The sequence below is a fragment of the Trichoplax adhaerens genome, genomic scaffold, assembly GCF_000150275.1.
Source record: "Trichoplax adhaerens TRIADscaffold_15 genomic scaffold, whole genome shotgun sequence".
In the NCBI taxonomy this organism is placed as follows: domain Eukaryota; kingdom Metazoa; phylum Placozoa; class Uniplacotomia; order Trichoplacea; family Trichoplacidae; genus Trichoplax; species Trichoplax adhaerens.
In genome coordinates, this window is record NW_002060957.1 from 261,652 (window position 1) to 276,436 (window position 14,785).

The 14,785-nt window shown below is 35.1% G+C and overlaps 2 protein-coding genes across 2 annotated transcripts; both read right to left on the reverse strand.

Moving 5' to 3' along the window:
• Window positions 1-4,175: 4,175 nt before the first annotated feature.
• Window positions 4,176-6,767, reverse strand: TRIADDRAFT_60365 (uncharacterized protein; the record flags this gene model as incomplete). The annotated part of the gene is made up of 1 exon (XM_002116404.1): window positions 4,176-6,767. The coding sequence occupies one exon, from the start codon at window positions 6,765-6,767 to the stop codon at window positions 4,176-4,178; it is 2,592 nt and encodes an 863-aa protein (XP_002116440.1).
• Window positions 6,768-7,963: 1,196 nt separating this feature from the next.
• On the reverse strand, window positions 7,964-13,805 carry TRIADDRAFT_60366 (uncharacterized protein; the record flags this gene model as incomplete). Its single annotated transcript, XM_002116405.1, has 16 exons — window positions 7,964-7,996; window positions 8,576-8,619; window positions 8,778-8,861; window positions 9,075-9,165; window positions 9,278-9,389; window positions 9,627-9,673; window positions 10,052-10,135; window positions 10,364-10,429; window positions 10,539-10,616; window positions 10,741-10,953; window positions 11,699-11,726; window positions 11,913-12,001; window positions 12,236-12,331; window positions 12,438-12,503; window positions 13,448-13,465; window positions 13,563-13,805. 16 exons carry the CDS (start codon window positions 13,803-13,805, stop codon window positions 7,964-7,966), a joined length of 1,392 nt encoding a protein of 463 aa, XP_002116441.1.
• Between the last annotated feature and the right edge of the window lie 980 nt (window positions 13,806-14,785).

Below are 14,785 nucleotides of genomic sequence, written 5' to 3' on the forward strand. Positions count from 1 at the left end.
CTACCGTCCATCACACTGACTGCAGCCCACTCTCTTCAGTATCAACTGGCGTTGGCCTTGCGTACGTCACTGTCCATGTCGTTGTGTACAGTACTGTATTGAGCGGCAGTGGGAAGCAGGACGGAAGGTAGGACAGACGACTGTATCCATCTTCAGTATCAACTAGCGTTGGATTGCGTACGTCCATGTCACTGCTGGTAAACAGGACGGAAGGTAGGACAGACGACTGTATCCATCTTTAGTATCAATTAGCGTTGGCCTTGCGTACGTCCATGTTGTTGCGTACTGAGCGGCACTGGTGGGAAGCAGGGCGGAAGGTAGGACAGACGACTGTGTCCATCTTTAGTATCAATTAGCATTGGCCTTGCGTACGTCTATGTTGTTGTATACTGAGCGGCACTGGTGGGAAGCAGGACGGAAGGTATGACAGACGACTGTATCAACAACTACAGTACTGTACAGTATTTCCATCTTTAGTATCCACTAGCGTTGGATTGCCTCCGTCCATGTTGTTGTTGTGTACTGAGCGGCACTGGTGGGAAGCAGGACGGAAGGTAGGACAGACGACTGTGTCCATCTTTAGTATCAATTAGCGTTGGCCTTGCGTACAGTACGTCCATGTTGTTGCGTACTGAGCGGCACTAGTGGGAAGCAGGACGGAAGGTATGACAGACGACTGTATCAACAACTACAGTATTTCCATCTTTAGTATCCACTAGCGTTGGATTGCCTCCGTCCATGTTGTTGTTGTGTACTGAGCGGCACTGGTGGGAAGCAGGACAGAAGGTATGACAGACGACTGATACGGTGATACTGTACCTCAACAGTTTCTAGTGTACAGTACTGTACAGTACAATGCAGTACTGTACACTCTACACTGTACAGTAAAGTGAACTTCAATGGACAGTATTGTGTATAGGATCAATGGAATCCATTCCAGCGGCTGCGCGAATGAAAGGGTTATCAACAAAACCAAACTCCACTGCTACAGTACAAGCTCTCCAGTGTAACATACTGTACAGTGTACAGTACTGTAGTCAACTAGCCTTGGCCTTGTGTGCGTCGATGTTGTTGTGTATTGAGCGGCACTCTTGGCAAGCAGGACAGAAAACTGCCAGGATGACACAGGACAATGCGTGCGGCAGACCATCTACAGTACTGTAGCTTTTTCCCTAGCCATGGCGTTCGTCCTGTACAGTCTTCGACGGACAGAAGAAGGATGATTCCAATTGGTGCTAGTTTGACTAATACCCTCAACAGTTTCTGCTGTACAGTACTGTACACTGTACACTGTACACTGTGAACTGAAAAGAACCAAATTCCACTGCTACAGTACAAACTCTCCAGTCTAACATCATCAACTACAGTACAGTACTGTAGCCGATCAAAACAACAACAACATCATAAATAAGTACGGCACGATTGCGGCTATCTTCTGGTCGAAGAAATCAGAATGGAATATTACTGTACATGATGGATAGTAGACAACCTTTTCCAGCACCACTCTGCTGTACTAAGTGGAATGGTCTCGGTTACTCCATCAATGACATGCCACACGAGTGTAGCTTTTAATATTAGACTAGTTGTAACATTCATCAAGGTGAAGAGAGAAGAAGCGCCTAGAGTGACCTTGACAATGGCTTCCACATGAAGACTTCAACAAGTCGAGATATTTTGCTTATCCTACAGTAGGATACAGAGGACTCACTTCAATTTGTCTCACCGGATAGTATCTTAATATCTCAAGAATAGCGCATTAGTAATACGCCAGCTGCAGTAGGACACGGTAACAATTCCTACACATGTTAATGATAACACTGGCTCGTAAGACGATGCAGCAGCACTCTAGCAGATACGATAGCTAAGCCGTCTGCTGGACTGTGCCAGCAGCATTATTCTTGAAATGCTTGGCTAACGCACAGTATAGTAGGTGTTTCCAATCGAAGTGAATTCCTTAGCTTTTTTACCAATGGCTTAACTATTCCACCATTTGACTCGCCATCCCGGCAATCGACTTACACATACAGTAGTATCAACTATGGACTACAGCCATACAGCGTAAAACTAACCTACTTGAGCGATAACCTACCAACTATTGCTGGATTACATCACACTGGACTGATGAAAGTCAGCAAGAGATAATTTTATACTCATCAATGGACACCGGTTCAAGCATTGTAGTGATTTCAGCTCACTACAGTAATTTTACTACAAACATACATATAGTATTGGTGTGATTCCATTTCTTAAATTGAAACACGACACATCAGTAACTGATTGATTGAATGTCGTGTTGAATTCTGATATTCTTTCATTGCTGTTTTTATTATATCAATTTTCCCCCTATAGTATATTGAAGGTACTACTACAGTACTGTATGTTTATTAGCATTTCAAACATTTGGATGGCAAAGCACATAGGAATTGTTACCATGTACTTTGACTGTTCTTGCATGGATAGCAGCTACCTATTGCTATAACGTATAGCATTGTTACTGTACTGTAACTTTATTAGCATTTCAAACATTTGGATGGCAAAGCACATAGGAATTATTACCATGTACTTTGACTGTTTTTGCATGGATAGCAGCTACCTATTGCTATAACGTATAGCATTGTTACTGTACTGTAACTTTATTAGCATTTCAAACATTTGGATGGCAAAGCACATAGGAATTATTACCATGTACTTTGACTGTTTTTGCATGGATAGCAGCTACCTATTGCTATAACGTATAGCATTGTTACTGTACTGTAACTTTATTAGCATTTCAAACATTTGGATGGCAAAACACATAGGAATTATTACCATGTACTTTGACTGTTTTTGCATGGATAGCAGCTACCTATTGCTATAACGTATGGCATTGTTAGGGTTCTGTACTATATGTTTATTAGCATTTCATTTGGATGGCAAAGCACATAGGAATTATTACCATGTACTTTGACTGTTTTTGCATGGATAACTAACTATTGCTATAACGTATAGCATTGTTAGGGTTAGGGTTCTGTACTATATGTTTATTAGCATTTCAAACATTTGGATGGCAAAACACATAGGAATTATTACCATGTACTTTGACTGTTCTTGCATGGATAACTAACTGTTGCTATAACGTATAGCATTGCTACGTTAGTTTCTGCAATATTTCCCTCTTTTCTACGCCTGAAAACGAAATAAAACATGCTGTACTCTACTTCGATACTGGATAGTGTATCAAGATTCGAGTACTGCACTGAGAGGGATGATGAGGTTGTCATCCTCAATCAACTACTACTCAGATGAAGACTGGCCAACATACTCAAAAAGAAAGAGTCATATAGTAAAGAGAAAGTAATACAGTTTATTTGGCTGATAGGCACAATATGACAGATACATCAATGAATAAACTTATTTTCTACAAGAAGAAAAAGATTAGCTACAAGGATCGATTAGCGTCGTTGAATAATGAAATGTTGTATCATGCCAACGGTTTAAAAATCATCTTACTTTTATGCAACTTTATAGGCTTATCATATAGCGGCTGCAATTGAAAAAAAAAATCCTCATATATATTTAAATTAATTAATGCACGTATTCACATTACTTCGTGTCATAGTTCAATAACCCATCGAACCTTGAACATAGCTAGGTTGAAATACTACATAATGATCTTATACAATACCAATAGTGATTTCCCCTTGAGGGATCAGATATTAAACTTTTCAAAGTCTAATTATGATCAACTGGAGGAGTAGGGAAGCAAATAAATGGCAACATCATGTTTGTATTGAATAATAAAAATAAAGTTTGCATTATTTTAATCTTATTTTTTGGCTTTAAACTACAGTACTGAATCCTCTACTCGTATAGAGAAAGATAAAATTTCTTAAATTTCTTTTACTATCAATCAATCAATGAGAAAAAAATTTTTAAATTAGGAGAGGAATGGCTTTAAAATTTTGCATCTTGATAAAAATTACTGTAAAACAGATCTAATGCTAACAGTGAGATATTATATAACTCAGTTAGCAATCGTAATCTCTGGAGCGAATAATGCCTTCAGGAATTACAAAATAAAACAAAACCAAAAAAAACCGATGCTATGATACAGATAATAAACTGTAAGCACTTGTCGATCAACATGCATAATTAATCAATAGTCAATTTGAAGCGAAGATTCAAGTTATAATCATTCAATTATCAATCTTGCATTTTTGAAAGCCTTCTATTTGCATTAGAGATTCCAATGTGATGTGCTCCACTTTATCAACCACGCTAAATTTGGAGATTAAATTTAACATCTGCTCTTCTAAGTAAGGAAGTTGATATTGCAAAAGTTGACTTGTTTTCACATGCTTTCGAAATTGATCTGTATGGCCGACTGCCATAATTAAATGCTTATTTTTATCAATATCAACGTTGTCTTGATAATTTTCAACACTAATGACACCTGTCAGGTAGGTCAAGATTCGGGATAAGACAATATCTTCAGGATATGTTAAGTCTTCTGACGTATGACCAACTTTAGCAGATACAGTTTTTAGTATGTAGTCTTGTATGGCATATTGAATTATTCGATGAGTGTCATAACATTCACCTGAATCATCCGATATATGTAAGATATTGTAATCAATCAGTGCTAAAATTCCTTCATCGAAATCGCTCTTTGTAATATTAGGATCTTGCTGTTGGCAAAACTCATACAGAAAAGAATCTGCAATATTATCAGCCGCAATATAGCCAATTAAAATCATAATATGCTCAACAATAGGGTGTTGCTCTAACAACTGTGACAAAGTTAATGTCCACGTAGTGATATGTGTCAAAGGCTCACTTAACTTGACTTGTCCAGTTGAAGTTTCAATGTATTTTCGATAGTATGATGGGCCAAATTTTCCCTTCCAAAGGTTTTGTTCTTCATTTTTCAATTTGCTTAGATAACCTGTGAGTTTAAGACCGGTCCGTCGGATACATGCGGCTACTTGCGCTAACGCTAGAGGCAAATCACCAACCAATTCGGATATTGCATTCGCTGCTTCTTTGTCATCTGATTTAGTACGCTGTAATAAATAAGCGGTAGATTCTTCACGGTTAAAGACCTCCACTTCAACGTAGTCGATATCATCAGTCCATTCTCTATGCCTTGATGTAATTACAACATGGCCATTACCTGTTTTTTTAGGTAAGTATCGTTGCACCTTGTCTTTACTATCGGCATTATCGTAGATAAGTAAGTAGCGGCAATAACTGACTATAAATTCCATGGTTGCAGTAACAAGTTTTTCAATGATTCCTCCTTTGTCATTGTAGGATTCAGACGCAACTGTGATCATTTTTCCATCGTCAGAGGTTTTAAAGATTTCTGGATGCTGCTTTGAATATTCATTGAACCAATATCGAACCCTTGCGATTTTTTCATATCTAATCGGATCGATATTCTTTCCTTTGTCGACAATGTCTTTTGCAAGTATGACCATGCCATATTGCAATGATATTTCAGTTTCAGCATGAAACCATCGAATTAAATCATAATTTTCTTGATATTGTTGAGCGTAGAGTATAGCTACAGATGATTTTCCAACGCCACCCATTCCAATGGTTGATGCCTGAGTGATTTGGCATTGATGCTTACGCTTAAGATTTTCGTGTAATTCATGAATGTAGTGGTCGCGCGGTAATAAATCTTCGCATATTGGTAAATTAGTAATAACAGGGAGTAGCGATTGAGATGAATTTATTTCAAATTTTGACAGTTGGATGTTTTCAATTTCTTCAGCTGATAGCAATTTTTCTAATTTTATCGGCACATTTTCTCTTAAAAATGGCTTAATTTGTTTCCTATAATGGTGCAACAAGTAACCGATATAAGGATAATCGCAATCAGCAGCTCGACATATATCTAATTTAATCTTTTCTTGTACAGTCAAAGGTAGCTCTGGGGATTGTAGGAGGCTTATAGTGTCATTTAACCATTTTTGAATAATAATGTTGGATTGAAGACTTGATGTTTTCAGCATATTGTCAGATTCCGAAAATTTCTCCCAGAAATAACTGAAAGCTCGAATTATGGTTGCAGAGCCACTATCGTTGTTGACTTCTAATCCACAATAAGCAATTTGTCGCTGATAATCGCTACATTGATTACAGCAAGCTATCTGACACATAATGTCCATACCAATATAATAGATTTTATAAGATTGATGGTTCCAAAGGATAGTGTTTAGCTCACTCGCTAGCATTTCTAATGGTTTACAACCAACTTTAAGCCCTTCTTGTACAATTTTAAAGGCCTTATGATATAAGTCGCGAATATTAAATGGATTGTTATCGCCAGCTTTACTATCGATAGCATCTTGTATCAAATGGTAAATAATATCAAGCTCAGCAAAGATTAAATATGGCGAAGCATCGACTGTACAAGAATAATTAGGCTTAACTAAATGTTTGAAAAATTTATGAATTGTATCAATTAGGGTATTAACAGCGTTCATAATATTCTTAGTATCTCCCTGATCGGTATTAAGATTATGGCGATTAGTGGAAAAAACAGCAATCTCACGAGCAAAGCGAACCAATCGATATAGAACATTCGTACTTAATAGCTGACTTTGACTTTCAGCGATTTGAATCGCTTTCGAGATAATTAAAAGAGGAGTCGCTACATCTTCAATAGTAGATTTGGAATGGATTAAATGAATGAGCTCGTTTGCTTCATCCAATTGCTTATTCACAAGATGGCATTGAATGTCATCCAACAGCGTTAAGAAATTGAACGGTTTCGCCATGATTAAATCGCAATAAAAATACCGTTAATGAACTTCCAAGTTGCTACGTTACCGTAAGTTCTTGCCAGTCATAAGGGTTATGATGAAGGCAGTGAGTACCATACCGTTAGATGGTGAGGATTATTATATAGTGTAATGTATGACACAGGCAGTCTATTTTGCGCATATAACTTATTTGACTATATTACTGTGCGCATACGATTCTAGGCGTATTTCCACATATACCCGTAGTAATAATATAACATTGAAAGCTATTACAGGGAACTTACTACGCATAAATTATATATTTGCTATAAGCTATTGGTCCAATATGATTAATAATTTCATTCGCGGCTAATATAGAATTGCATCAAAGTTCAGTAGTGGCAGTGCGCAACATACACTACTGTATCCAAGTGTACTTATAATTATGTCATGACAAACGCTATACGATGGACAACACTAGAGGCATTATGCTGCATACACTATCTAGAAAATAACGCATCGGTAGCTTTCCTTCGCCGACCGTAGCATATCTGCCTCAAAGCTTGCTATTAATTATTAGATCTACCTTTCTAATGAATATTGGGTAAATAAAAATGAGTATAAGGAAAAGATTCGTGGTTTTCCTTAATGGATTAATAAAAGAAATAATTCTAATATTCTCAATGACAATAAGTCCATAACATTTCATACCTTGTCATAACTTTTTACTGACTAAATTCAAAGTCTTCATTTAATGTAGAATCCAAAAACTGTACTTACTTACTTGTTACAGAAATACATCACCAAATCATAATCACTTAGTACAGTATAATGGCCATAGAAGGTCTTTTTCCTCACTAACATAATGCCCTATCATGCGCCTTTCCACTAGACTAGTGTAGAAAGGCGTATGTCTTACACCATAACTATATAATATATATCTCAGGAATCTCATTAATGTGCAAACATGAACAAGGATAGGCAATCCTGATAATTACAATTGGAGTCGAATGTAATTAAATTTTATTAACTGCTAATAGAAGCTTAACCATTAAGTTCATAGCTACTATTATAGCAAGAAAATTAAAGTCAAATGTTAATTATTTTATGTAGAATTTATTCTTTTATTTTACTGTTTATGCTTGTATGCACAATCTAAAAGAAGGTACATTGCCGCGTTAGTAAGGTTTTTAAAGCAGCAGTTATAGCATTTGTACAAATGTATACTCGGTTTAAGAATATTTGATATAAACTTTTGTATAAACCTTACAATAAAAATGCAATTCGTAAACATTATCATTTACTTATTTGCGCCATACTTACATTACAGTTTTGTTATACTGTAAGATAACAGAGAATTACTAATGGCAATGGCAAGACTAGAGATACTGTTTTACTCCTCCCAGTTAAGAACTAATATGATTATATGATACCGTAATGGAGGAGATTGGCCACGAATATAAGAAGTATACATTATCGCCAATTAGTAAGCGAAAAATTAAAAGCCATTTAAAAGACAGTCGAAAATTTTAAAATAGTTTATAGCAAGATTTATTTACTACAGAAAATTCAGAAACAATTTTATAAAATGTTAAAGAATTTCAATTCTGAACATTTGTGGGTATGTTAGATTGGTTATGGGTGACGATATTGCCCTAACTTGAATAGGTCCTAATCTGTCCACTTCATACACAGTTAATTGCACACCGATTAAAAACAATAAAGATGCAAAATTCAATGAAAATGCTTATTCTCAAGTTAATGGTTAGATACAGAATACAGTATTGTATCGTATGTTTGAACTCAACACCCATGTTATGAACATGGCTATCAAGACAACTTACTTGGACAACATTTGATAAAGGGGATCGTGAGGCTTCAAATTGGTCTGTAAGGATGGTACATAATAATATTATGTTAAGAAGTTGCTAATGAATGGTTAGTTAACATTCAGGTTAGTAGCCAATTAGTAAGGAAATATTAACAAATTTTAAAGTTTATTTTCAAGTCTTAGTTGTGGTAAAAGTTTTTCTAGGCAATACGCACTTTGCCTGATTTCATCCATGATTCCATTATACAAGGTACGGTATTCTTCTTCTCGAGTGTTATCACCAGCAAATCGATAAATATCTGAAAGTAATTTACAGTAAGAGAAGATAATACAGCGACTCTTGTAAAATAAGCTAAATTGATAGCTATAGACATCGACTATGCTAGTGCGTACTGAAGTAACTTATGCATTAGTAGCTATCGTAAAAGGCTACCAACGACCTTTATATTAAGTGGTAGTAGAATTTTAGTAAAGCTACAGTGATGACATCGTCCTTGATTACTATAACAAACCTGACAGTAACAGTAAGGCAGAAATTTCAGTATAGTTATTAGAAATATTTCTTGCTATTTGTAGCGCCGAAGTAGCAACATCCAATGATTCCTACAAATTGAAAAATCGATTAGTTTACCCAGTGAATACTTAGTTATAACTCGGTTAGTTCATTCTTGAGACTGCCAAAACTTTAAAAGCAGGACCATGGCAATAGCTTTACCTGTAGTTTTCCTTGATGTAAAAGCGTATATCCAGTAAGCGATAAGCCAGCAGCAGTCATACTTAACATGTCAGCGTTGTAGGCCAGTTTAATCGCTTCACGAGATAAGGTTCTAGAGCGTACAAAATAAGTAATTATTTTTATCTTACATAGTTACTTTTAATTGCAGAGACCGATAAGAGCTTCTGCTAGATTACCTAGCGTCATCGAATCTACTTGATTGAAATTGACTTATTGCGTGCACGAGATAAGATAGTGCAAGAAATTTGGTGTTCCTTACAAAAATAATATTCCGCAATAAGTGATGCTAATCATAGGATTAATTAATCTACTGTCTAAGATTCGATACCGAATTGGTAAATTCTCCGGCATTGTTTCTTGTAAGATAGGCTCAGACTGTAACATAGAAATAATTTATTATAAACTGATGCATTTTCAACATATACAGTACTGATATGCACATAACACGTAGTACAACTATCGCAAAGCTAATGCATTCATACAGATTCGTAATATATTTATACCATATGACATTGTAAGAGTTTTAGATAAAACATACAATATCGTTATATTTATCCTGATATATGCAGAGTCATAGATTAAAATAGTTACTTGTGATTTATAAATGATTACCAATCAGGTAACATAATGATCGAAATCTGAAGTTGTATCAATCGTTAAGTTCTAAAGGCTTAAGAATGTTTAACTATCAGTTACGTGGTGTTCCTTTCAGCGTACACAAGTATCAATATTTGCCTTATGTTCTTTGCAAACCTTATTAGTTGTGGCTTCACTGTTAAGTACTACCATTGCTTGTAAGAGCTTTAAATATTCCTTTACGTCGTATCTTTGGGATAGCTTGAAATTAACAGAATCAATTGGTGTTTTTGTTATACAGTTGCAAATTGCTGCGAAGGTACGTTGACTAGGCCAAAAGTTAAACTGTAAATTTCTAAATGTTTGACAACACTTGTACTAAGATAATACTATATTCAATACGAAGTGCCTTTGCAATTTATATAGTGCATTATATGTATATATATTTATATAAGAGAAGTCTTTTCACCATAAATGACGATAACTTACGTTGGTAGCAGAGTTGAAGTGATATTTTGCAAGATCCGTGTTGCCGAGATTCATAGCATACATTCCCTAAAGTCATTATAATTAATTTATTCTTTTAGCGGCGTTGGGTAGAAATAGCAAGTATACTTTGCAAAAGTATAAAATAGCAATGATAAATTTATTCAATCCTATTTACCAATAGGGCGTGGACAGTGCTTCGCTCGGTACTTAATAACTGCTTGTTATTCTCATACAATTCAATAAGCGAACGCATCTGGAAGGACAGAAATCAAATTACCAAAGCATGTAAAATATAGCAATTGCCCGAATATTAAATAAATAGATTCTACGAAAATAATAACATTGGCCGTAGAATATTTTATTCTCGTCTTACTTACAGGCAAAAGCGCATTCGCAGGGCGACCAAGTAATAGATTAATAACTACCAGTTGTTTGAATATAAGCAAGCGATATAATGTCGACATAGAAGATCTAATTTCCATAGAACGTGTGGCGTTCGTCGCTAATTCATCTAACTGATTTCTAGCCTTGTTAATATATTTATCAGCCTTTGCGATTTGACCACTATATGTATGAAATATGGATGTAATCTGCAGGGGAGGGTAAAAATCCAATAAGTGATATCACATATTTTTCAAGGTAAACTGTAACTTAAACAGTTTTATAACATTTAATTTTACATAACATTAATTGCGAACGGTAATAAGCTATGGATAATTATAATAGTACAAGCAATTGCAATCCATACAATATAAGTTAGCACACAAAGTTCTTCATTGGATAACCAAAATAATGGAAGTATGTCCTCGTTTATTCTATCCCCTTCTGCCATTTCCAAATTAATAATATTAATAAGCAGGCACTTCTACTACAGCCCTAAAATAATATTAATAGCAATTTCTTATTACGTAGTATAATACCTGGCTTGGCAAGGGAAACAATTTGCTGTATTGACTGTTGTAGCTGCTTCAGTTGTACTGAAGCTTGTTTCATCTGTAGTATAAAATAAGATTTAATTGAAATATTTGTAAAAGTTGTGAGAAAATCGCAAGCGAAGAGATTCTACCTCGCCTACTGATATTAGGAAATAAACCCGAAAACAGAACAGATGTGCTTTGACTGGTTCTATAATACTAGGATGCACATTTAAATTCGCTATCAACACGTCAGATTCGTTGAATACGGGCGCCAGTTTAGAGTAATTTCCTTGAATTAAAGCTAGCTAAGAATTTTGAAGGGAATAATTATTAGGAAAGCGTAGAAAATTTTCGGCGTAAATAATTTTTATGTCGATATAGTATAGGACTATATGTGTGTATAAAACATAATCTATACCTGCGCAATTGTGGCAAGTATTTGTAGCCTAAAAATTTAATTAAGAGTTCAAAAATTAAGCTTTGGTGTTATTTATGATTGATGTCTGCTTATCAACACTAGCTGTCATTTTTTAATTGATTTAAGTATTAAAGAGTTGTGTACATCTAGATATTACACTGTACAATAACTAGTGCATTGTTAAATATATAACAATTTAGTTATTAAGTCGAACCTGACAACCCCATTTTGGTAGAAATACGATATACCATCTTGCAGTATATTGAAAGCTCTATCAAAAGCGCCTTTTACATAGTATATACCCTAAAATAATAGCAATTGGACTTTAAGAAAATGATGTTGTTGACTTGATGTGCTGAAGTATTAATTTATTAACTAGAAAATAGAATAGCAAAAGGCCATAAAGATTTCTGTGACATTGAAAAGTATTTACAGACGTTAACTAATCTATTGCTTAAACGTTTCGCTTTTTCGTAATAAACAAAAATGTCTATCTATTTCTATTTTACACTATCGATCTCATAAATTGTTACTCACAACTAATTTAAATATAACTCGATGATGCCAACGAGGATAGGTTCTTGTAAATTCTCTTATTCTTAAAAGCAAGTGTAGCGCATTGTCTAGCTGTTTCTGAAGGTATTAGTAAACATTGAATTTAGCAAGAATTACCTCGCTTTATCAATTAAAACAAACATTCAGTTCACATATAACTTCATAATTTGTTTCGTTACTTTACCATAGATTGGTATTCTTCGGCAAGAAGGAAGGATAATTCTATTCTCATTTCGCTATTATCAGCAGACTAAAATTCAGAAATGGTTTAATATTAACAGGAAATAAATATATAGCGGTTAAAAAATTACAGTAGAGAAAGTTTAGTACTTCGTCTAAAGGAATCAAGAAGAAGATTATATATGTACAAGGTTTCTTTGTTAATGATACTACGATGTTAGATTATAGCATTTTTATCAATTGTAATACTTCAGTTCGAAATTTGTACATTATCTATAGTATGGCTAAAATAACTTATTTTTTTGTCAATAGAAACAAGCAGGTTATAGACCTGTCAATCAGACACTAGTAAAGTAAGGCGATACAGTATAAACTGTTGATAGGGCTTTTATATACGTATGGTGAACAAGGCAATGGTTAACAACATTATATGCGGCTGTGGTATTTTTTAAAGTATAAGTAAAGAATTCAGAGAAAGCTTCATTGGATATCGAATCTTCATATGAGTATTTCAAGAGTAAATTCGGTGGTATCAGTTATAATACAGCAACACCGTTGAGGATATTCCCATGACGTATGTATTATATTGCGCTACAGTGAGCAGTTGTAATAAGTAAGAATCTTGTGAAGCAAGAAGTAGCAGCTCGATATGAATAAAACGTCTAAGGACTAAATAATATCATTTCACTAAGAGAATAGACTTGCAGTATCCTACATTGTGTAGACTTTGTTGCTTGTTGATGAAAGGTATCAAGACTAATAAACCTTGATCTGGAGAAAGTAAGTTATCATGAAGGTGAAATAAACGTATATCCATCCCTAGCAACATACTACACAGTGTTAATCGTGATTAAGCATGGTGACTATACAATAACATAGAAAGTTGATCGTGTCCATCAGCAGCAAAAATATTAAACGTTACTAGTGAATCTTAGAATATGTTTCTATGAAGGTAATGGTTAAAGGCAAGTGTACGTGGTAATGTCTGTTGGATTGAAGGCTAAGTCAGTTTACCTTGTCGCATTCTGTAACCTATGAATGAATATATGACAAAAAAATTAGGCTGTATTAAGATCATTATCGGATAGATAATAGCTGAAGACAGAACTGGTGAGACTAAACTGCTTACCCCTTGATAAAAATAAGAAATCATTTCATTTCTATTGGAAGTATATTTTGCATAAATTTTGCCAAGTTGAAGGCATGCCTTGATACGATAATACGACGGTAATTTGTACTTCAAGACAGCAGTCAGAGCACGAATAGCCAGGAGAATTTCAGGAGGATCAGATTGAATACTATAATCTGCCAGGGTGAATAATACCTGGTAATAATAATTATTATTATCCAGTTTTGGCAATTGGACAGCCATCTTGTAAAAGGCAGTTGGAAGCGGTAAACTAGTGGATGAATTTGCTTTGTAACAGATTCTTAACAAATAGACGGATCAACTTTGAAAAGTTCAAAACAGGCTTTTCCTTCAAGTTTCAATCTTGTTTAATTATGGATTGAACTTGTATTAATATGTTGTTTGTATATATTATATCCTTGGTTCCAACGTTCACAATGGTTGTATCATCGTTGGTATCTCAGTATGGGATTGACGAGTAATGCTTGCATCAGTAAATAGTATCCATGACCCTATTTCACTTTCTGCAAGTCTGATCTGATCTCAATATGAATCTACTCGTAGCGTCGTTGTATAGTCTTCAAATTTGTAAATGGAAGGAAGATTTCTTTCAATATCCTTATGGAAAGTCTATAAAGTCATTTGGAATGGGACCAACGCCAGCACAATATCCATCGACATGGCAACGATGAAGATTCAGGAACTGCGTGAATAGGAAGAGTCAGCCGCCAGCCGTATCGTGGCGCTCATGGGTATCGATTTTTGAATGGTATCGAAACATCGGACAGACTGACCGAAGGCCTAAGTCTGCGATGGACTAGTATCATCAGTTCTACACTCTACTGTACAGTGTACAGTAGGGTCTCAGTGTGTGTTTATGCTACAATAGTGATGAGCCATACAGTACAGTAGTCTGTACTTGGACTTTTACTTTTGAGAACATAAATGTGCGTGCATATTGCCTCTTAGCATTATTACTCTGCATCAAAGTAAGGAACTGTGCAGGATTGGATATAAACAGTCAATGCCTTAAGCTCAATGGTGTAGGTATAGTAGGGAGATTAGGGCTTGAGAGACCTCCATTATTCTGTAAATATATACACTATATTATACAGTAGTTGTGTTTTTCACTTTCAGTCTTTACCCTTTCTTGTCCTGTTTGCTATGTAAAATCAGCCTATCGACAGTACTGTAAACTATAAACTGTCAAGGTGAATTGTAGA